Source organism: Chrysemys picta, chromosome 10 (genome assembly GCF_011386835.1).
Source record: "Chrysemys picta bellii isolate R12L10 chromosome 10, ASM1138683v2, whole genome shotgun sequence".
NCBI lineage: Eukaryota > Metazoa > Chordata > Testudines > Emydidae > Chrysemys > Chrysemys picta.
In genome coordinates, this window is record NC_088800.1 from 56,655,803 (window position 1) to 56,680,524 (window position 24,722).

Consider the following 24,722-nt stretch of genomic DNA (forward strand, 5'->3'; position numbering starts at 1 on the left):
TGCAGTAGCTATGTCGGCGAGAGACACTCTTCCACTGACCTAGCACTATGCACACTACCTCTTATGCCGGCGAAACTTATGTTGCTCAAGGGTGTGGTTTTGTTACATCTGAAATTATATAAATTTTGCCAACATAAGTGGTAGTGTAGACATGGCCTCTGCTGCATACATGACATTGGCATTGGCCACTGTCCATATTTACAGAAAAGTAACATCCAGCAGTGTAGCCAGTCAGATTGCAAGAGAAGAACTTATTCTGATTGTGATTTGAGTGAGGTAGAGCTCAAAGTGCACCAATACAAAAATATACTGTGTGTGTAAAGAGTAATCTTAGTAGAACAGGCCTGGTCAGTCCTGGTCTTGGATAGTGACTAAGACTAGATGCTTCAGAGAGAGAGGTATAATTATACCTAACTGTGAAATTTTATATCGATGATGAAGTTTCTTCCTCATTCTACTTGGTGACCGTTTTGTCCTGAAAATTGAGGACTAGTAGCCCTTGTAATTTTTTCCTAGCTACTGTAACTTCAGACACTATTCTTATTCTCTGTGATGAGTTGGTAGGGATTCCTTGTTTTTGTTTGTATATGCAAAAGCCTCATATTATATGTTTTTAGGAACTTATATTTATAAATCTGTGCTATGTATCATTTTACAGCAATAAAAAAGACATTAAGTTAACTAAACAACCTTAGGGTTCTCTTATTAACTTCTTAAAAATCAAAAAATACCAAACTAAATTTGCATAGTCAGCCTTAACTCTGCCCATTGAGCATATGCAAAATGAAACCATCTTTGACTGCAAATGATTTCCCAAATAAGGTATACTTGTAATGAGCCCAATGGAGCAGTGGCATGAATCAAAGCAATAAGGAGGGGCAGAGGCAATCTGAGATAAAACATAATTTGGCCTCTAATCAGTTTGGGGTAAAGTATAAATCAATTAAGTGGGAAATAATCACAAGTAAATCAGTTAGTTGTTTCTACTAAGGCTTATATCATAAACTACTGTGAACTATTATTATCTACTGTATATTAGCTATTATGTATCTTATTATCATTTTATAGATAACAATTTACATTTATGAGATAACAGAATTCTAATTAGATAATATAATGCCTTGTAACATAAACCCCATCGTTCTACATTCCCTTTTCAGTTCTTCGGTTTTCAGCATCTGGAAGCCCAGAGGGGGAAGAGAAGTTCTTAGGATGTTTAGTTATATCTTGAGCAGTCCTATTGTGCAATCTTTGTTTACTGTTTTGAAGTTCCAGCTTAAATAAAGACATGTATTCCTTGATGCGATGAGTTGGTTTCTTGATTGATCAGTTATCATAAGAACAGAAGAATGGCCATACTGGGTCAGACTAGTGGTCTGTCTAGTCCAGTATCCTGTCTTCTGACAGTGGCCAATGCCACATGCTTCAAAGGGGATGAACAGAACAGGGAAATTATCGAGTGATCCATCCCCTGTTGTCCAGTCCCAGTTTCTGGGAGTCAGAGCTTTAGGGACATCCAGCGCATGGGGCTGTGTCCCTGACCATCTTGGCTAGTAACCATTGATGGACCGATCCTCTATCAACTTATCTAATTGTTTTTTGTACCCAGTTATACTTTTTGGCCTACACAACATTCCCTGGCAACAAGTTTCTAAGGTTGACGGTATATTGTGTGAAGAAATACATCCTTATGCTCGTTTTAAACCAGTCGACTATTTATTTCAGTGGGTGACCACTGATTCTTCTGTTATGTGAAAGAGTAAATAATACTTCCCAATTCACTTACTCCATACCAGTCATGATTTAATAGATCTCTATCATATTCCCCCCCCAGTTGTCTTTCCTAAACTGAATTGAGCAGTCGCAGTTTTTTTAATCTCTCCCAATGTAGAAGCTGTTTCATCTCACTAACCATTTTTTGTTGTTGTCCTCTTTGCCTTTTCTAATTCTAATATATGTGTATATATGTATATGTGAGATGTGGTGACCAGAACTACATGCAGTATTCAAGGTGTGGGTGTACCATGAATATCTGCAGTGGCATTATGATATTTTTCCTAACATTCTGTTAGCTTTTTTGACTGCTGCTGCACCTCAAGTTATTTACCTCTCTCCATTCTGAAAACTATTTATTCCTGCTCTTAGCTTCCTGTTTTTTAGTCAGCTACTGATCCATGAGAGAACCTTCCCTCTTATCCCATGACTGCTTACTTTGCTTAAGAGCCTTTGGTGAGGGACCTTGTCAAAGACTTTCTGAAAGTCCAAATACACTATAGCCAAGGGATCACTTTTGTCCATGTTTGTTTGACCCCCTCAAAGAAGTCTAATAGATTGGTGAGGCATGGTTTTCCTTCACAAAAACTGTCAACTCTTCCCCAACAAATCCTGCTGATTTATGTTTCTGATCATTCTGTTTTTCTATAGTTTCAACCTTTGTCTGGTACTGAAGTTAGGCTTACTGGCCTGTAATTGCTAGGATTGCCTCTGGAGCCTTTTTAAAAAGTGACTGTCATATTAGCGCCATCCTCCAGTCATTTGGTACAGAGGCTAATTTAAGTGGTGAGTTACATAGGGTTACATACCACAGTTAGTGCAATTTCATATTTGAGTTCCTTCAGAACTCTTGGGTGAATACCATATGGTCCTGGTGACTTATTATTGTTTAATGTATCAATTTGTTCCAAACCCACCTCCATTGACACCTCAGTTTGGGATAGTTCCTCAGATTTGTCACCTAAAAAGAGTGGCTCAGATGTGGGAATTGCCCTCGCATTCTCTGCAGTGAAGACCGATGCAAATAATTCATTTAGCTTCTCCTTATATTAAGGTCAGTATTACTAAGTGGTTCATATATATTCATCTCTTGGACCAGATCCTGTGCTCCACTTAGGAGTAAATCAAGAATTACCTCTCTCCTTGCTTCAGAAGCAGTCATTTAAGATGTCAAGAAAATTTAGCTCTGCATCCTGTCCTGAGGTGGCATGTACCCAGTCAATATGGGGATATTTGAAATCCCCCATGATTATTGAGTTTTCTTTCTTTAGCCTTTCTGATCTCCCTGAGCATTTCACAATCACCATCGCTGTCCTAGTCAGGCGTGGAATATTCTTATTTTTGAAGCATGGAATTTCTATCCATAGAGATTCTATGGTACAATTTTAGCCATTTACTATTTTTACTTTGACACTGTTTGTTTTCTTTAATCTATAGTGCCGCTCCCCCCCCCCCCCCAGCACACCCTACTCTGTCATTCCTACATATTTTGTACCCTGATATTATCGTGTCCCATTGATTATCATTGTTCCACCAAGATTCTGTGATGCCTCTTATATCAATATCCTGATTTAATATCAGGCACTTAAGTTCACCCATCTTAATATTTAGACTTCTAGCATTTGTATACAAGCAGTTAGAAAATTTGTCACTTTTTAGCTGTCTGCCAATATGTGCTGTAATTGAATTAGACTCTTTTTCATTGGACTGTTTCTCTTCAGTTCCTACCTGTACTTTATCAACTTCCATCTTCTCTTTCTTAGTATGATATACAGAATCCCCCTTAATAGATCCTCCCCAAAGGGATTTTTCTGTCTGAACTGTGTTCTCTTCTGCATCTGTCAGCTATCCCCAGCCCTTAGTTTAACAACTCCTCTACAGCCTTTTTAATTTTCCATACCAGCAGTCTGGTTCTGTTTTGGTTTTGGAGCCCATCCTTCCTCTATAGACTCCTTCTTTCTCAAAAAGTTCCCCAGTTCCTAGTAAACCTAAATCCCTGTTCCCTACACCACTGTCTCATCTATGTATCCACGCACAGTATGAATTTTCAAAGGCTCATATTCCAATCATATGAAAACTGGTTCTTACTGGAATACTTGAATGTGCTTCCCAATGAAGCCTATTGCTGTACCATATGAATGGTCTCAAGTTGCAGTGGGGGCGGTTTAGGTTGGATATTAGGAAAAACTTTGTCACTAGGAGGGTGGTGAAGCACTGGAATGGGTTACCTAGGGAGGTGGTGGAATCTCCTTCCTTAGAGGCTGGGATGATTTAGTTGGGGATTGGTCCTGCTTTGAGCAGGGGGTTGGACTAGATGACCTCCTGAGGTCCCTTCCAACCCTGATATTCTATGATTCTATGATCTAACTTCCTACATCTGGCTATTTCCAAAATGAAGGGAGAGGAATATGGGGCCCCCATACTTCAAGGTGTCCGAACCAGCTGTGTTAGAGGGAGATGTAAACCCCCCATAAATGGACAACCCTAGAATAACAAGTCCTTGACAGAGATTTCTACCCATTCCCAGGCAGGTGAGAGTGTATTTTCACCAACTGGGTAAAAACCTCCCCCGTAGACATGTTGTCACTGGCCTCCTCCACTAAAGTACGTATTTTTAATAATTCACATTTCCATTACTCTTAGTTATTTGATCCTTCCAGGATAGGACCAGCTTGACTCTGAAGAAAGCACTGGGTGTAACTGGGGGTGGCTAGCTGTTTCTCACTGAACAAACAATGCTTTTAATTTTTTATTCTGTTTTTTGTTGCTGTTTTTTAACAAAGTGGTTGCTAGGTGAAGCCTCCATTTTGCAGATGAACTGAATTAATTATGGATTGTACAATAGTGCAGTGGAAAATGGGCATGTGAGGGAATAGGAATTGGAGGGGGCTGCATGCGTTTGAGAGAATAGCACAAATAGGACTCAGTAAGATCTACTGTGCATCTGGAAGCCATTATGTGGCGAATCAAGGGCAGCTTTTGTTGTGGAGGGTGTGGAAGTACCATTTATATGCAGATAGTCAGTTATAGTAAATATAAAATGCATGTTTGCTGTGTGCTGGATTTAAAAATAGTGTTTGCAAGACTTTAAAGAGAAATATTGGGTGAGTGCTGTTCCGTCAACTGAAGTAAAGGTCCAAAGCTAAGCCTGTCACCTGGTGATTGGAATGCTGATATGTTCTAGAGTAATGCATTGATTTGATTTACAGTGATAGCAGAGACCTGAAGTATCTGGTGGGTCTAAAATAAGGAAACGTTTTAATGATGGTTTTGGGTTTTTTGCCATAGTGTGGTGAATGTTTGAGCAGGCTCATTTAATTGGACTAACAACCGTTTATTTTTGCCAATATAAACGCAGTACACCCTCGCTATAATGAACCTGTTGGGACCCAAGCCTTTTGTTTGTTTTCGCCAGGAGTTCATTATAGTGAAAGGACAATGAAAATGAATGGGCGGCGGAGCAGCAGACCTGCCAGCCCTGAGCGGTGGAGCTGCCAGCCCCATGTGGTGGAGCGGCAGAGCGGGATAAAAACTGCATGCATGTGCAACTTTTTTTTTTTTAAACATTACAGTACTGTACTGTAGTTGAGATACAGGTACTATGTTCGTTATAATGAAGGGCATTATAGCGAGGGTGTACTGTATGCTGTCATCTTTTCTTCACTTTTGAACCAAAAGCTTTCCCAGTAGCTATTCTGTTTTTTCAAATGTAATCCTGAAGAGTGTGTGTGTCAGTCAGGTTAAATTAGACTAATTCCAGACTGTGCTCCACTGGCTATATTTTTTATTAAAACCGGAAAATATATATGACCAAACCAGGATTGGACCTTTCTTGTCCACTTTGTCCCAGCCTCTAGCTAGTCCCAGTTTTCTTGACATTTTCCTTTTTCATGGAAAAAACCAGCTCTGGGGGTCTGATCACAGGAAAGAGGCTTCTAAAAATCCATGTGTTAAATAAAGAATTTTACAAATGCTCTCTGTTTCCAGGAAGGCAAAGACTATTGAAGGGCTCGGTCTTGCCCTTGCAGAGTTCAGTGGGCTGTGTTCTGTATTGTGTCCCCAGATGGGGTGATGCATAAAGTCTTTGTTTTTCAGAACCAAAATGTCTGTTGTGTGCTTATTTGTCAATAAATACAATGCCCTGTATTGTTACCAGCTTCTTGCATACAGTGTGTCACACAGCCGTACACTACGCTACACAGCGGGAGCTTGGCCTACAGCAGTGATGGGAAATGGCGTCATAGGGATGGAGAGGGGGGAAAGGGGTGTTAAAATGTACTGGTGGAAACAATGTAAATGTTGTTGCAGACCAGATAACAGACTGGAAGGAGGCGGGGGTGGGGATGAGGAGGCAGAGTGAAGGCAGGGATAGTGGGATGTGGGGAGGAGGAGAGTGGAGTGAAGGAGCCATGAGAATGGGGTTAAAATTTAGACTTAATCATAGATTAAAACAAAGCAAAATGTTTCATCCTTGTATTTACTGCGTGGCTCCAGTTTTTCAGCCAAAGAAGGCTGGACATAACTCCCTACAGCACCGGCTGATGACTAAGCTTTATGAGCAGTCCCCCATGGCTAAACATGCCATTGCCTACTCAGCTGTCCAAGCTCTTTCTGGCATCAGGAAAGAGGCCATCTGATTGGTAAGGTTTTGAGACCAGATGTGAAGATGAAGAGACTCCCATGGCTCAGAGGAAACCAGTGAGTTTCAGATCTAGATCAGGAAAAGTGGTAGGGAGGGAATGCACCTCTGAGACAGCTAGATCTAGAATGTCCATTTCCTCTCCAAAGCAAAGAGATGCTCACTTGATAGAGATGAGGCAGGAAGTTCAAAATGGCCATGTTCAAATGAACTGTCTGCAGAGCCAAGTACCAAAATCTCAGCCAGGTCTTGTTTCTGAAACGGCTTGTGTAGTAATCTTCACCCTGGCATAGCACCTGCTGCAGATGTGATGCAGCAGCACAGAATGCTGTCCTGGGAGAGAGACAGACTGCCAAGGAGAGGAAAAGGGAGGGGGGTTGGAATCCACCCAAAGGGGCAGCTGGAAAAAGCTGTTAGAGGCGGAGAAGAAACGAGATGCTGAGCTGGAGGATAAACTGGGGCCTGGGTCGAAGGTAAGGTGATAAAATAAAAGAACAGGAGAATAAAAGTATGGGACTGGGAAGTGAGGAGGAAAAAGAAAACAGGAAAGGTTTCATGTCAGGACAAGCAGAAAAAATAGACCTGGGTATGTGACTAGATGCTGTTGGAGAAGGAGAGTAGAGGGGGGGGGAAATATACAGATTTACCAGAGAGTGAGTCTCGAGAAAAAATTGAAAGGAAATATAATTGGTGAAAGAGGAAATTGATCAAAAAGCTGCATTAGATGGAAACAGCTCCTGGAAGCAGTAAAGAGAAGCACACCCACGAAGGACCTAAAGTACATGAACAGAGAGAGTGACTGTTGGAACATCTGTTGATGGAATACAGTTCAAAGGTGCCTAATGGACGAGCAAGGGCCCCCTAGGTGAAGAAACCCCACTTGTGGATAAACATGGTGAAAAGAGGTACAGCCACAGGAATATCGAATCTGAGGAGCACTTCAGGCTGAAGAGAGGAGAAGAACAGGACAGCAAGAGTGGAGCTGGACTTGCATCCAAGGAGAAGAAAATTTGATTCTTCTCTGAAGTGACACAGTATATTGTAGAGCAATCTCTTTTGTTCATAATAACAATGCATTTGGTATTAACTGTACAGCATGTAAAAGATCACAAAGATTAATGAGTTGGTATCCTATGGTTTATTAGTATACGTAGTAAGTCTTTGGTAATGGTCTATATTATTTATGCTCCTGGTACAGTTTTGGAGTTTTCCCTTAGAAAGTTCTAAAAATTTAAAATTATCCTTTTTGTCTTGGTTTTCCTCTGCCTCTCCTCATAGTTAGCATAGACTTGTCAGGTCACCACACTTGCTGTGCTATGTAAGTATTGATGTAAACTTGAGAGTAGCCCTCTGTATGATGCATAACACAGGAGAAATGTAACAAGGCTGCAAGGATGGCATGACTCTTCAGGGCTGTGCAGATTGTGCATATCAGAAATGACTGTAATGATTGTGTTTTTACTTAGTCTGTATTACTGATTAATATCCTCAGTTCAACAATCCTGTCTTCCTGCCTTGAAAGGGAAGCTGAAGTCTCATTCAGATCTCACCTGAAAGGTGGTCAAATTTCATGGTAGCTTCTGTATTCCCCATTGAAATGCAACTTCTTATAGCTGTTTAGTGATTGACAAATGATATCCCTTGTGGCCGAGTGAACTGAAATATGCCCAGTATCTCAGAAGAAGAAATCTATTAACTTTTTATTAAGATCCCCCTGAAGAAGCTGCTACTTTTATAGTCAGTAGTGCCACCAAACTGTTACCAAAGAGGGGAGGGCATTAACTACAGAATTTTGTTTAGATTCCTTGTCTCCAGTAGCTGCTTATTTATATTGTTGTTATGTTCACAATGTGCTGGGTGATGTCCAAACATAAGAACACTGGTTCCTGCCCCAGCTAGCTTTCTGAAATACAGCAACTTTCTGTGAGCTACATCATCCACCTTCAACAAAAAGAGGAGATATTTGCTGTTAAGCAAACCCAAGCTAAAATATCATTAAAGTTGCCACAGCAGTTGCTCCATTCAGGTAGTGCTTTAATGTTGACTCTTTTCAAATATTGGTTAGTATCCCATTATTAAATGAGGCAGAAAGAAGGCATGTGCAATGGCTGTGATGTGACACATGGCATTTGAGGTTTGGAGTTTTTGTTCCCTTTAAACAGAATTCCTCTGAATACGTCCAAGGTCAAGACGAGAGTGAAAGATTTCAAGGGTGGGTGTGTGTTTGGATATACATACCTCCCCACAGCCAGCCTGGCAAGAATGATATTAAAAGCCTGCATGGAGAAAAATGGTCCTGCCCCATGAAACTGCTTGAGCTGTCAATCCTCCTGCATTAGGAATTCATGAAGGGATAGAAATAAGATCTAGGTGAAGGCATAGTCTGCCAGTGGGGCAGCACAAAACTTCTCTCCACTCTGCCAAGGAGAGGAACTGGTTTGTGACACCTGCCAGGAAAGGGTTCATATTCCCCTTCTAAAATAAGGGACCCACTCTGTTCCCCAGAGCACAAGGAGCTACACTGCACATCCAGAGACAAAAGGTAAGTCTACACTGCAATTAGACACTGGCCTGTGTCAGCTGACTCAGGCTTGCGGGGCTTGAGCTAAGGGGTTGTTTAAGTGCAGTGTAGATGTTTGTGCTCTGGCTGCAGCCTGAGCTTGGGGACCCTCCCACCTCGCAGGGTTCTAGAGCCCAGGCTCCAGCCTGATCCTGAATGTGTACATCGCAGTTCAACAGCCCCTTAGCCTGAGCCCAAGTCAGCTGGAATGGGCCAGCCACAGGTTTTTAATTGCAGTAGAGACATATCCAAAGGGACTGCTTCGAGTAGATCTGAAACAAGGGACTGCTTTTTCTGTCCAAAGTCAGGTAAACTGTGTTGTGATGAGGAGTTATAGGCACTGGCCTGTGTCATGCCCAAAAATCTGATAAATCTTACTGACATCTGAAAGTGCCCCCACAGCTTAATAATTCCCACCATAAGAGTGAGACAGAAGGGGCAGGAGGAAGATGACTTTAGCAGTAGTGTTTCAGATGGGTTGGATGGAGTAAAAGGAAGAGGAAATAACTTTCACTTCATTAGTTTGGAACATTGTAAATATGAGCCAAACTCTGCTTTTGGATATTTAAACATTAATGTGACTGGGAGTTGTGTGTGGATGTGTGTGCAGAATTTGGCTCATGGTTTGGAAATGTATGCTAATGTGTCTGTGCAAAGATTGATCCTGCCTATACGAATGTCTCAAATGCCTAGACATGTAAGTGTTAGGTGCGTGGAATCTGGTAAAAAGAAGTGTGTGTTGGTCTGTCCATCTCTACAGATCATGTGGCTGCATAACACTTCATGCAACTAAAATAAACTTTGGGGTGACAGCTTTATTAACAAAATAAGATATGCTGACTACTTTTTTGGCAAAAGTTTTCAAAAGAAAATAGACTTGTGTGAAATGCACATATTGATCCATATTGCTTGCATCTTGACATAATTGTTAGGCGAAATTTCTTGTAGGTTTGTTTCAGTTGTTGGCAAAGTTGATCTATAATGAATGGTACCTACAGTATTCGTTTATTGTACACCTTTGCGTTGTGTCTCACTCTCTGTTCTCTGAGTAGATTATTGTATAATTAAAATTAATAACAGATTTTCTTACAAAGAGGTGTTTGAGGGAGATCTCCAAATTATATGTCCAACAGCCCCAAGAGGCAGGAATTCCTGAAGAGACACTGGGTGTGTGCCAGGCAGCAAAAGGCACGTGTGCTTTGGGGCTTGGTAGAAGACAAGGCCGGGAGGGTAGAGCCAGGCTGAAGTTTGCTCAGCTTTTAGCAAAATGAGAATTGTGTGGGCTGAAAAGTTTCATATGGGGGCTTTTACTGAGGTTTGGCCCATTTACCATAATGATTAATACAGCAGATTTAGTTTCCTTCGGAGGATCTGAGCTCATTCTGCCTGTTTCTCTCACCAAAACACTGCTGGTTGCTATCAAGTTCTTAAGCAGCTTTTGTCAGTGAATCAATGGTTTCAGTACCTACAAGTTAATACTTGGGGGCCTGCAATATTTTGTGAACTGAAAAGGCTGTTCATGTGAGATTCAGCCAGGAAGATGATGCATTCTCCAAACCCTCTGGAAACAGGTCACCCCCAAATCCACAAACCGCTCTTGCTCACTCTGTCTGCTGCTTTTGGCATCCGTTGGGGAATGTTCTGTACTTGGTTTTTTGGATGCTGTAACACAAAGAATGTGTTTGCACTAGGAAGGTGGGGCTGAATTGAGGCAACCTAATGCCCTATGAGCACAACCACATGCTAGTGAACATTTCAATAATTAAAGCTATATTAAGGTTAAAATAGCTCAAGACAAAAGAAGATCTTGAAAAAATCAAGGTAATTCAAGGAACTAGAAGAGCAGACTTCACTGTCTAGCCAGTGGAACTTGCCAGGTGTGAGATGACTCAGACTAATCCTCTCCCATTGCCTGAGAAACAGCTAGCCCAAGAGCCTCATGGCCAGATTTTTAAAGTTGTTTAGGTCCTAGTGGGATTTTCAGACACTCCCAGGTTCCTGTCTCCCATTGATTTCAATGGGGGTTAGGAACCGTGGTATTTCTGAAAATCCCACTACGTGCTTACTCTGTATCTTATGATGCTTAAACACCTTTAAAAATCTGGTTCTCTATTCTGTACAATGGACTCTTAATGACAGATGCCCTATCCATCTGTCTAGGTTCTCGTATTGTCCCCCAATACCCTATCTGAGCGCCTCACAATATCTAATGTATTTATCCTCACAACACCCCTGTGATGCTAGACCATACCATTGTCCCCACGTTACAGATGAGGAACTGAATCACAGAGAGATTAGTAGCTTGCATAAGGTCACACATGATGTCTGTGGCAGAGCCCAGAATTGCAGCCAGGTCTCCGTAGTCCCCGGCAGTGTCCTAACCACTGGGCCATTTTCCTCTACTATGTCCACATGTACTCACACCATGATAATGGCAGGGCGGTCTACCCTCCCCCTTCTCTTTGGGTAGGTTGGGTTCAGATGGGCTGGGATGTTTCCTAGAAGAGCTTGGGTTCAGCTGCTATCTTCCTGTGCTGGGAGCCTTTTTTGTGACCGTTGATCTATGATAACAGCTGTGCAGTGAACTCAGGGTCCTACAGTTAAGGAACAAATTGCTACTAGAAGAACACTTACATAGTAAACATGCATTGCCATTGAGAAATTTTCATTTAAATATGGAGTGTATGTCTATAGATCCATTTCCAATAAAGCACTGTAATTTATTGTAATGCAAAGCATTACATTAAAGTCTTCAGCCTGCCTTCAGAATTACTAAAAAAACCAAAAACCCTGTATTCTGTCCTGTAGACGATCTAAAGTGCCTTGAACTTTGCTATCAAGTTGACCTACTAGAACTGTACACTGATTCTGTAGGTTTAAACTCCAGGGCATATTCTTATACCTGTTCCAGTAAATGTTTTCCAAAATACATGCTGTGCTGGATTCTTAAAGCTTTGGTCATTGCTCTTAGCTTGAGTCCAGGAAGAGCGCTGTCAAAGTTTAATAGTTCTTCCATAGATTTTAAGGCCAGGAGAGACCTTTCTGATCATGTGAGCACAGGCCATACATTTTCACCTGGAAATTTCTGCATCAGGCCCATAACTTCTGGTATCTTTAAATCGACTGGATGTTTGTTTTCAAAAGTGATGGAGAACCCACCATCTCTCAAGGTAAATTGTTTCTAGGTAGCTTAATTACCCTCACCGTTTAAATTTATCTCTTAGGCTAGGTCTACACTACCCCGCCTGAATCGGCGGGTAGAAATCGACCTCTTGGGGATTGATTTATCGCGTCCCGTCGGGACGCGACAATCGATCCCCGAATCGATGCTCTTACTCCACCAGCGGAGGTGGGAGTAAGCGCCATCGACAGGAAGCTGCAGAGGTCGATTTTGCCGCCGTCCTCACAGCGGGGTAAGTCGGCTGCGATACGTCGAATTCAGCTACACTATTCACGTAGCTGAATTTGCGTATCTTAAATCGACTCCCCCCTGTAGTGTAGATGTAGCCTAGGATATGCCAAATAGATTGAGATTCCTAAGTCTCATTGCCAGGCACGTTTTCCAGACCTCAAATCATTTTCTGAACCCTCTCCATATTTTTAACATCCTTTTTCCAGTGTGGACACCAGAACTGGACACAGTAACTAGTAATGGTTGCATCAATGCCATGTATAGAGGTAATGCCACCTACTTATTCTTGCTCAGTATTCACCTGCTGCTAGCAATAGATCTGCATTGTTGGGTCTAGAAGGTTATTGAGCCCTGACCTCTAGCCCCACCCCTCTAGCACCTACCAGAGTCAGATCTTTTCTGATCGCAAATGGTAGTGCTCCCTGTGGGAGTTTGTCTTCTTGGCTGCCTCAGTTGTGCTGAGTCACCGAGCTTTCTCAGTGGCTTTCCAAGAAAGTCTGGGCCAAAATCTGACTACTTTGGTCAAATTAATCTCTTTTCCATAGTTACTCTTTCTTGTTGGCATTTGCACAGGAAACAGAATGTTAGTTGTTTAATTGATCTCAGGGTTGGTGGTATTATGCTGAGGCCTCCAAGACTAATGTTTGTCTGAGGTTTATTTTATCCCTCAGAGTTAAGGGTGATCCAACCCTATTTTATTAGCTCTGTGTTCAAATGTGTATATAATTTTCTCCTTTTTGCTGGAAGGACCGGGACTGCAGTAGATGCTAGGGTTGCTGTGACCGCAGCATGGGGAAGGCAGGGATTTCCTTGCTGGAATGCCTCAGTCTATTTTGGAGCGGTGGGATTTCTTTGCCTGCTCTCACATTTGGAATAGGGACAAGTTCATCTTAGAGGGTCAGCTTGTCTACACAAAAGCTTAGTTTGTTGCAAGCTGGGATGTAAATCTACCTCACACTAGCCTGCCATGTACTAAACATCTGTGTGGACCCTGCTGCCACACACTCTAAGTTCCCTAGTGCACTTTGATTTACATCTGTTTCAAAGAGGGGTATATCAAACTGTACTAGGGAACTTTTAGGGCATAGCAACAGGGTCCAGCTAGACCCTTAGTGCACTATGTAGACGAGCCCTAGTCCACACCAAGGGGGTGTAAATTTCTAATGCACACCAGCATGTTGCTAACTGAAAGTTCTTCAAGTTACTGTTTTTATGGGTGCTCCACCACAGGATGTGCCCACACCATTGTGCTGTCAATCAGAGATTATAGTCAGCAGTGCCTGCGGGTCCAGGCCTATGGTTCATCATCAGCACAGAGCCATTACTTATACCATGTTCTTCCCTTTTGGTTTTTCAACTGCCCCAAGAGTCTTTACAAAGCTCCTCTTTGTCATCACAGCTCACTTATGTCAACAGAGAATAAGTTTTCCCCCTCTCTGGACGATCGGCTCCTTAAGGGTCACTCCTTCCTCAAGGTCCAGTCAGCAACTAACAAGGCCTTGTTTCATTCCCTGGACCTTCCTCTGAACATGGACATGTCCTACCCTAACACTGGTACAGCTCATAGACTTTATCAGAGTCACTCTGGACTCCTCAATTGTCAGGGCTACCTACTTGCAGACAGATTCACCACAGTCTCATCTCCACACTGCAGCAGAGCCCACAATCTAAAGCATACCTCCGAGAGTTCTCGACTCTCTCAGTTGGTGGAAGGACCCTCTCAAGGTCTGTGTGAAAGTTCTGTTTTTGCATTCGCCCCCTTCAAGGGTGATCACTGTAGGTGCATCCCTGCTGGCTAGGGTGGAGGCCAATCTCCAGGGCAAATGGTCTCCCCCAGGAACATCCCTCCACATCAACATTCTTGAACTCAGGGCAGTTTGCCTCACATGCCAGTAATTCCTTCACAACATCATGGGCCTCTCAGTCAAGATAATGTTGGACAACAGAGCGGTAATGTACTAGATACATGGTCAAGGGGAAGCAAGATCTCAGTCCTTATGTACAGAATCACTAAAACTGTGGAGCTGGTACATATCCCATCTCATACACATTTCTGCGGTCTACTTGCCAGGCCTGCAAAACACTGCAGCGGATTCCCTGAGCAGGCACTTCCACCAGGACCATAAGTGGGAACTCAGTCTTTCAGAATATTTACCAGACCTGGGGCCTTCTGCAAGTGGATCTCTTTGCAACACCATCCGATGCAAAGTGCCAACACCTGTCCTTGAGGAAGGGGTATGCTTGCTACTCCATAGGGGATGCTCTCCTAGTGCTTTCCTAGTCCCATTGTGGCTGAGGCAAGTGGTGTGGTTCCTGGATCTGCTTCGCCTCTCCCTACTAACTCCTATAGGCCTTCCTCTCACAGTGGCTCTCCTGACACTGGGCATAACCCATCCCAATCTTTCATCTCTGCATGTCAAGGCCTGGCTCTTTGATGGTTCCTGGACAAAGAATTGGGCAGTTCTCCTGAAGTTCAGTCTGTACTCTTGAACAGCAGGAAACCTGCCATGAGAAAACTGCAGAAGTGGAGGTATTTCCACATCTGGTGTACTCATTGATCTGTATCTGCCTCTGAATTTCTCCTCATGGATGTTGTTGATTAACTGTTAGATTTAAAAACACAAGTTTGTCACTGAGCTCCGTTAGGGTTCACTGGGCAGCAATTACAGCCTTTCTTCCACCAGTGGAAGGATTTATGGGCTTTGCTTACAACAAACCCTTGAGAAACATGACTATGGTAGGGTATCTGTTTCCTCATGTCAAGGACTCCATGCCACGCTAGGATCTTCATCTGGTTCTTAGTGTTTTTAAAGAACCCTCTGTTTGAACCCATGGGTACTCTTTACTTCTCCACCTGGCCTTCAAGACTTTATTCCAATTAGCCATAACCTCAGCCAGAAAGGTAGGAGAGCTAGGGGCGCTCATGGCAAACCCTCTTTATACTACCTTTTACTGTGATAAGGTGATCGTAGGCCCTCATCCTTGTTTCCTGCCTCAGATCTCTTCAGAACTCCATATCAATCAGTATATTAGTCTACCAATATTTTACCCCCACACTTCATTCCTCGAGGGATGTCCTCCATTCTCTGGAGGTGAGAAGGCCCTTGTCTTCCACCTCAACAGAGTAAGACCTTTCAGGGTTTCCAATAGGCTTGTTATCGCCTTTGTCAAGAGAATGAAGGAGCAGCCAGTTTCCATTCAGACTACTGAAGTGGGTTTCTGGGTACACTCTAGCTTGTTGCAAAGCTGCTGGAGTGCATCCCCCACCTTGAATGACTGCCCATTCCACCAGGGCCTGTTCCACCTCTTTAGCCCTTCTTAAGTTCATACTCACATTGTGGACATCTGCAGCAGCAACCTGGTCCTACAACCACACGTTTGCCAGGCACTGTGATATATCTTAGTTGCTTCCAGATATGGCCTTTTGTCATGCTGTCCTCAGAACTGTGCTGGATCTGCCTCCTCAGCTCCTGCCTCTATGTTGCATTACTGCTTGGGAGTGGAGCACCCTGAGGGACAATAACTTGAAAAGGAGAAGTTACTTACCTGTATAGTAACTTGAGTACTTTGAGATGTATTGTCCCTATGGGTGCTTCGCCTCCCACCTTCTTTTCACTCTGCTGCAGAGTCTTCTGGGCTACATAGTTGAGAAGGAACTGGAGCGGCTGCAGGTCTACATCTCCCTGTATACCCTCACACTGGAGCACAAGGATGTATGGTGCATAGGCACAGACCCCATGGGCACTGCTGACTAAAATCTTTGATCAAGAGTGCATAGGCATGTGCACATCATGCAGTGGAGCACTCATAAAAACAAAACAGCTCAAAGAACTCATTATTGTGCTGGTAAATAACCTCTCTTTCCTTAGTGCATGTTAATGTAGTACTGTTTGAAATGGGACTACATTAATGCGCACTAGCAGGGTCCACATAGGCCAGTTAGTGCGCAAAATGCTTAGAATTTACGCCCCTCTGATACAAACTAACGTAGCATGTAGTCAGGCCCTTACTGCATTGGAGGCTAGTGCAGCACAGACTCATACCCCAGTTTGCTGTGAACTAAACATGGGTAGACAAGTCTGAGTCTGTCAGAGTCTCCGGGTCAGCAACAGTTCAGTAACACTGCTTAGAGTTTATGCCTTACATATCCATGAACATACTAGCTTAGTGGCCTTAGTAGACTCTTTAGTTTTATTGGAGATGTGCAACAAAATGCATTGGAGTAGGGTTACAAGAACCCAGGGCATGTTTTCAAGTGCTCAACCAAGTGCTAAGGAGAGAACCTGCTTCTATGTTTGAGCATTTCTTTAGTTTTTATCCCCACAGGGCCTTAGAGTGCCTTGTGCATTGTCTCCTTCTTGCTTTTGAACTTTACTGTGCTCTGAGTGTTTGCCTGAAATGCTAGCTTTTTCTTTGCAGACTCAGCTCATACAGATGGTGATATGGATGCTCCAGCATCGCCTTCTCATCCAGCTCCACACATATGTCTGTTTGATGGTGCCCCCGAATGAGGAAGATTTCCGAGCTCAAGATGAAGACATGCCCTTCACTGCCAGAGTTGGAGGCAGAAGTCTAAGCACTCCCAATGCTCTCAGCTTCGGCTCCCCAAGTATGAATACACTTTCTACTGTAAACAAGTCTGTATTGGCTTTTAGAGATTAACATAGGCCATATCTAGAGTAGGAGAATAGGTAGTGTTATATAATGTGATAGTCAATGTGCCTTAGCTAACATGATTTTAAACAGACTTTGCAGTAAGTCTAGGTAGGGCAAGTCATATTTAACAGTGTGTTAGCTGATCAAGGTCAGCCCTGGGCTGGAGAACCAGGAATTGGTGAACATCTTGGTGGCCATTAAAGCTCTCTTATCAAATGCCTGCAGGCCATTCTAGTCACCCAGTTCTTGATCACCCTCTTCCTATCTGCTTAGTGCTGACTGTCTCTTCCCATTCATTCTGTCAAGAAGTCCTTTTATGCATCCTTCCCAAGTGACCCAGGTGTTCTTCCAGATAGACAGCTGATATATCCATGGACGTCCATAATCGGAAACAGAATAGGGGGAGTTTTAAACAAAATGCTTGCGAGAAAACTTGTTCCAAACAGCAGTGGAATCGTTGGGTTATAGGCGATGTCTTTAAGGAAAAACACACGGATACTGTGGCTGACAAATGTTTACAATTGCCAACTCCCTCTCTTCTCACTTGACTCCCCCAGCTCCTCCTATTGCCATGGTTTGAGGTCCGCTCTGGGAAAGTATTCTAACCAAAGGCAAAATGTTGTGCTGAAGTCCCAAATTGCTCAAAAACCTTGTCAAGGAAACTGAAGTGTGTGTCTTCAGCTGCCTGTGTCCTGCGGTATTCCCAGAAGCATGGTTGTTAATTATGGGGCATTCTGCAGGACATTATTTCTCTGTGTTATAGCTTTCTCTGGATTGGGATAATGGATCTTATCAAAAAGGACTTCCCTGAAGTGTTGGAGTTAAATAGGTATTAAACTTAACCCAAAGCAGAGATTTAAACAGTCTGAATAAATATAGTTTCTTAGGTTTCACTTGCATGGCTTGTTTATTGCCATAATCCTGGTTCTCCAGTTGTCAATAGTCATCTGGGAAAAACAAAAGGCGACAAGTGAATTTTTAGTGTGGGAGTAGGAGGGAGTTTTGAGGCCTTCTTTGCCCCTTTTTTCCCCTTTATAATGATTGATAAACTCACAATTTTTCTTTTTTGTTTGCTAGGCATCTTTGACAGTCGTATATAATTGTTGTATTTATAACTCCTCCCAGCAGGTAGTTCTGTGATTACAGCATAGCTTCCTTGGCCTTCTCTTTTGCCCATACCTACCCTCCCAACTGCTCTACTTTTTCTCATTGTCGCTTCATGTTGTTTAAACTAGAGCTGTCTGGGAGTTTTCTGGCCAAGTTTTTCAGGGAACGTGTGGTTTCTCCAGAATTGAAATTTTCTACAGGAGAAATGTTGATTTTGTTGAAATGTTTCTATTTTCCACCAGGGAAAATCAAAACAAAATGTTTCCGCTCTGTTTAACATTAATCTCTGTGTCTGCCTAAGCCATCACAGTGCCCCATGAGAGTAGTTCACGTACCTCATGTCCCCAAATCTCCTTATGGACTGGTCTCTCTGCATCATGATCATGGGAGGCTTAGTCTGGGACTTGGAAGCCTGGCCCATAGGGGAAAATGGGGGCATGAGGCACTAGCTCTGGGGTTTTCCCAATGGTAAAGAAGGAATGCAGTTCCCATTCGTAACTTCCCAATGCCAGTGCCAGCACTGTTTATTATTTGTAGTCTCGTGTATTTATTTCCCACTCCTCCACATGTTGCTGTTTCATCTTGTTTGCTATACATCACCAGTTTATAAAGCTCATTAGATATGTTGTTTCTACCTCTGTATTTAATCACGCTCATAGTCTATCAGATCATAAGAATGGCTCTACTGGGTCAGACCAATGGTCCATCTAGCCTAGTATCGTGTCTTCTGACAGTGGGGCATGCCAGGTGCTTCAGAGGAATGAACAGAACAGGGCAATTATAGATTGATCCATCCGCTGTCATCTGGTCCCAGCTTTTGTCAGTCAGAGGTGTAGGGATACCCACAGCTTGGGGTTGCGTCCTTGACCCTCTTGGCTAATAGCTATTCCTCCATGAATTTATCTCTCTTTTTAAACCTAGTTACACTTTTGGTCTTCACAACATTCCCAGGCAACAAGTTCCATAGATTGACTGTATGTTGTGTAAAGTATTTCCTTATGTTTGTTTTAAATGTGCTTCCTGTTAATTTTATCGGGTGACCCTTGGTTCTTGCGTTGTGTGAAGGAGTAAATAACACTTCGCTATTCACTTTCTCTGCACCATTCATGAGTTTGTAGACTTCTCTCATATCCCCCTTTAGATCATACTGTTATTCCCGGAAACTGAAACTTACCTCCTAGACAGCATGCCTTGGATGCATTTGCAAGGAGTCCACCATCTGGCCAGGAAATGTGCAGATAGCTGTGCAGTCCCCATTTTCAAGAAAATCCTGATGTCCCAATAATATTTTGTATGTTGCCCCAGATTACCCATCACTTGTCTGCAAACTCAACAAATTGGCCAAGAGAACCAAATTTCCTGTCCTCATCTAATTGTTTGCAGGCAGTTCCCATGTCATGTTTCCAAGCCCCCTTTCTTTGCTATACTAAGCTGATTAGTTTGCTTGGATGGAGGGGCAGAAAGAGCCTGCTAGTTTGCACTCTTCACAGCATCATATTATTTCCGAATTTACAGCCAGTAGTGATGATATGACTCTCACAAGCCCTAGTATGGATAATTCCAGTGCTGAGCTGATACCTGGTGGTGACTCGCCATTGAATAAACGGATGACTGAGAACCTGCTAGCGAGCTTGTCTGAACACGAGCGGGAAGCTATCCTCAATGTCCCTGCTGCACAGAATCCAGAGGATCTACGCATGTTTGCAAGGTAGGGAGAATGTAACCTCCTTTCTCATTTCCCCCTTTGCAATTCATCTCTGCATTAGCACTTTAGGGAGGGCGGGGTCAGGGTGCATCTTGGAAGATTAAATTTCTGGCTTTTATTCCCACGGTGACATCTTCACCAGTGCTTGTTGGTGTCTGACACTAGCTATTGGCCGGGTTTTTAATTAGTTCCCCAAGAATATTTTGTTAATAAGCTCTGGATGTATGTAAAGGCTCTGAGGCCCTCTGATGGGCAGTGCAGTCTCAGGTCTGACTGCCCACCAGTTGTGTCTTGTTGTGTGGTTCTGAGAGTGTCTCACTCTTGAGAACACAAAATAGAATTTGCATAGCCTGAAAACAAGCTAAAGAGAGCCTCAAAGCTGAAGCCCTGGTGTGTGCATGCGCATGCTGTAGTTACAGGCCTGTTAGCATGTCCAGAGATCTGTAAGTAATGGTTTTTAAAAGCATTTGAAAATACAGTGGCATCACAGGAATTTAGCGTTCACTGGGTTTCATACTTGTGGAGAAAAGAATGGCCCAGGGGAAGTGTTACAGCTCCTCTTATATATTCTAGATCACCCAGTCACCCCCCAACTAGATCTTCCCTGGCATGTCTAGCTAGGAGAGTAGTACTCAAGTATCCCAAAGAGACCACTGTGGGAATAAAATAGTTGCTTTCCGTGCTGTAGAGTTCTCTGCAACTGGACCATTGCAGATCATGGATGTTTTGTAGGGAATTCCTGAATCCTGCAGATGTAGTTACTGTCCTGCAGTAAAGTATGCCTCTGCCGCTCCTTTTGTGTGTAACCCTTCTGCCCATCTAAGTTGGCAGCAACAAGGGCCAGGTTCTGTATCTAGGGGTTCCGTTTCAATAACGCAATGCAAAACCGGCTCGAGCCCCCACCCAGTGACCTGGGACAATTACATACCACCCCCTGGGTGCCTCTAAGAGGCAATACTTCCCCTCTCGCAAGCACGGAGTTTGAGTGTAGCAGAAAATGTTTAATAACATGAGGTAAACGACATCAGCATTAAATTGGAAAAACACCACAAACAGGGTTCATAACACAAACCATGAGCAAAAAAACCCACCCCAGCAAATTGGGCTGTGTCCTTTCCCTTCGGGGTTCTTGAGTCCAGCAACCCAAAAATCACCCAGAGTCTCCAAAGTCTCTTGGGTCCAGCAATCACCCAAAGTCCCAAAAGTCCAACAAACCCCCAAGTCTCAGTCCCTGGTCAGTGCAGCCCCAGAGCAAAGCGGGGGGGGGGGGCACGCAGGGTGTTAAAGGGCACCTTACGTGATCCGAGGCCGGCCGGCCATCTCTCCGTGGGGTTCCGCCACAGCCTTCACCACGAGCCAGTCCACTTCCTGCCGTCCCACGAACTGCTCCGCTCTATAAGCTGCTCTGCTCACCAACCTGTGAGCAGCTCCAGCCGTCCCCGCAAACAGCTCCACTCGCCGTTCCTTGGGCCGCTCCAACCGGCCCGGCAAGGCTCCGCACCGCTCACTGCTCCTCCAGTTGTCCCCACAAATTGCTCCACCAGCTGCTTAGCAATATAGCTTCAGGCTCCCCCACTAGTCAACACAGCACTCAGTGATCTCAGCTCTTAATAACTTTAGCTCTTTTGTGATTTCAGCTCTTAGTGATTTCAGCTCATAGTAGGGGAGCCCATGTGCTGGTGCACCATTGGCCCAAAGTGAATTCAGCTCAGCAGCCTGTAACTAGACTCCTAATAGAATCAAAGTTAGCTCTGACATTCAACAGTGGAGAGAGGAGGTGGTGCAATTGGTGTATCAAGCCCTCAGAGGGGCCCCATACCATCAGATGCAAATACCTGTCCCCACCCTCTCTCCATTCACTGGGTTTTGTACCCCATGTCCCTTGTCAAGCAAGTGCTACTTAGGTAGTGGTGAAGGACTCACTCAATCCTTCTGTCATACAACAGTTCCACTGGCCTTGATTCACAGAATCAGGGTAACAAAACTTTATTCTTCCTGCCCCAATAACAGAGAAACTGGGGATCCCACACCAGCCAAAGTAACCACTTTCAGTTGCTGTTGTTTCATGCCAGGCGAGTGGGTGTGCCTATGCAAACAAGATCACCCCCTGGAGTTCTTTTCCACACTCGCCATAATTCACCACCAGATGTCAGGGTAGAGCTCATCCTGACTCTGCTTACATGTGTAACTGGGAGATGGCAGCATCCCACTGATTTAGAGGATGTGGATTCTCTGAGATGTCCACTCAGATGGAAATATCGTGACCATTTGAGAACTCTGTCCCCATCCGTGGCTAGGTGTCCGCAAAACCTACGCAAAAAAAAAAAAAATCTAGTGTCTTCTGATAGAATACTTTTTTGAAAATTCTGTGAAATTGGGTCTAGACTATTATTGTTCTGCTCTGATTAAATAAAGCTCCTTAACCTATCATCGTTCTTATAATGAAACCCCTTATCTTTCTGGTTGTCCATCTAGAACCTTTTTGGCCTGCTGAACTGGTCTTGTGGGGGGACAGCTCTTTGATAGCTCATGATTTGCAGATGCCAAAAGCAATTTTGGTTTTCTTCAGGAAGTCAGAGGGTGTGACTAACAGGTCACGCAGATGTTTGAGGAGGAGGAGAGTTTGGTTATATTTCAGTTTGCTTGTACATCAGATTCCTTAGCAAAGCAATTGATAGCAGTAAATGGAGTTTCCATTTTTCCTTCTGTGACGAACTGGGCCTGTTCTCACTGTGGTCTGTGAATGCTGACAGGGGAGTGTGCTGGGATAGTCTGCATTGGAGGATGGGATCGGCCCGGGGGCGCATTCCTGGGAGTGTAACATGAGAACCCAGGAAGGGGTTGAAGGCCAGGTGACTCCTTAGCCCGGGAAACTGAACAAAGGCGGTGGGAGGGGTCGCTGAAGGGGAGTGCTGGAAGCGAGCTGGAGAGATGGCTGGGAGACAGAGATGGCTCTGACCCCCCCGAAGGGGGGCGGGCTGGGATGCCCTGGGACCCCAAGCTGGACTTAACTGAGGGGGTCCTGTTGTCTGTGCCTGCAAGACCTGTCTTGGACTGTATTCCTGTCATCCAAATAAACCTTCTGCTTTACTGGCTGGCTGAGAGTCATGGTGAATCGCAGGAAGCCGGGGGTGCAGGGCCCTGAGTCCCCCAATACTCCGTGACAACTGGTGGCAGCGGTGGGATCTACTGCACCCCGTGGACGGCGCTTCCTGCAGTAAGTGACTGGGGAGCAGTAAAACGAAGGGGGATTGACGGGGACCAGGCACGCTGAAGAGTGGGAGAGAGACGGTTATTACCCCTGGGAGTGTGTGACCAGCGAGAAGGACTTTTGCAGTAACAGGGTCCCCCGGGGGGATCGCAGCGAGTGGTCCCAGGGGCGGAGGAGTCTGCAGCTCGACCCTGGCAGAGAGGTGGTGACCTCGAGAAGGGCTGGCACACTAGGGGTCCCCCTGGGAACTGTGGGGAGCTGTGAGCACACAGGCCGGTGAGTGGCCAGCAGGAAGATGTATGCCAAGCGGCTTAAGAGCGACCTGGTGGAGCTGTGCAAGCAGAGGCAGCTGCGCATTGGGAGGCTCACCAAAGAACAGCTCATTGCCCGGCTGGAGGCGGGAGATCGCGCGAATGAACTGATCCCTGTGTCTCAGGGAAGCAGCCTGGCAAATGCAGCGCCGGCACCAGTGTCTGTCCCAGCTGGGAGTGGTCAGCCGGCTGCTGAGGGCTTCCCGAGACCCCTCCTTCCTATGCCTAGGGGAAGGGTGGGGAGGAGCCCAGCAAATACCAAAGGCGCCGTGACCCCCCCGGCCAGCAGGGGATCCCCCCGGCGAAGCCCGCCGGCCAGCAGAGGATCCTCCCGGCGACGTTCGGCATCCGGGGAGCGGAATTGGCTGGAATGGGAGAAAGAGCTAAAACTGAGGGAGCTGGAGGATCATGAACAACAGAGACAGCATGAAGAGAGACAGCGTCAGCATGAACGGGAGGAGAAAGAGAGACAGCATCAGCGTGAAGAGAGACAGAGACAGCATGAACGGGAGGAGAATGAGAGACAGAGACAGCATGAACTGGAACTGGCGAGATTGAAGGGCAGCGAACCCCCGGCTGCGGTGGGTGAGGGGGGACCCAGGACTGCACGGAGCTTTGATAAGTGCATCATGGCCCCATACAAGGAGGGGGAGGACATGGATGACTTCCTGGAGGCCTTTGAGACGGCCTGCGAGCTGCACCGGGTGGATCCCGCGGACAGACTCCGGGTCCTTACCCCCTTACTGGACCCCAAATCCGTGGCATTGTACCGCCAACTGGGAGAGGCAGAGAAAGGGGACTACGAACTATTCAAAAAGGCCCTGCTACGAGAGTTTGGGCTGACTCCTGAGATGTACCGGGAAAGGTTCCGGAGTCAAGATAAAACCCCTGAGATCTCATATCTGCAACTAGCCGTCCGCATGGAAGGATACGCCAGCAAGTGGGCTGGTGGGGCCCAGACGAAGGAGGACCTGATTAAACTGCTGGTACTGGAGCAACTGTATGAGCGGTGCCCATCCGACCTGAGGCTGTGGTTGGTGGACAGAAAGCCAGAGAACCCGCGACACGCCGGGCAGCTGGCTGATGAGTTTGTAAAGAGCCGGTCAGGGGGTGGCAGGGAGGAGCCCCAAAGGAACAGGCCCGCCGCGATGCAGAGAGAGAGTCACCCTGGGACCTCCCAAAGGGGGAATATGGGGAATCCCCTCCCCCGGGAAATGCCCAGCATCAGGGACAACCGACCGGCTCGAGGGGACCCACGGGACCTGAGCTGCTATTACTGCGGCCGAAGAGGCCACGTTCGGGCCCAGTGCCCCAAGCTCAAGGACAGACTGAGCAGACCGAACCCGCA

At 45.0% G+C, this 24,722-nt stretch overlaps 1 protein-coding gene across 26 annotated transcripts in view; it reads left to right on the plus strand.

The window, feature by feature from the left end:
• Positions 1-24,722, plus strand: part of NPRL3 (NPR3 like, GATOR1 complex subunit) — a 154,714-nt gene that overhangs the window by 80,928 nt on the left and 49,064 nt on the right. For all 26 annotated transcript variants that reach the window (XR_010591144.1, XR_010591143.1, XR_010591142.1 and 23 more), the window contains 2 exons: positions 16,804-16,993; positions 19,663-19,855. Coding sequence is in view for 22 of the 26 variants with exons in the window: in XM_065559876.1 (XP_065415948.1) it covers positions 16,804-16,993; positions 19,663-19,855 (383 nt within the window). In the remaining 4 variants the exon portion in view is untranslated. The remainder of the gene's footprint in view (positions 1-16,803; positions 16,994-19,662; positions 19,856-24,722) is intronic.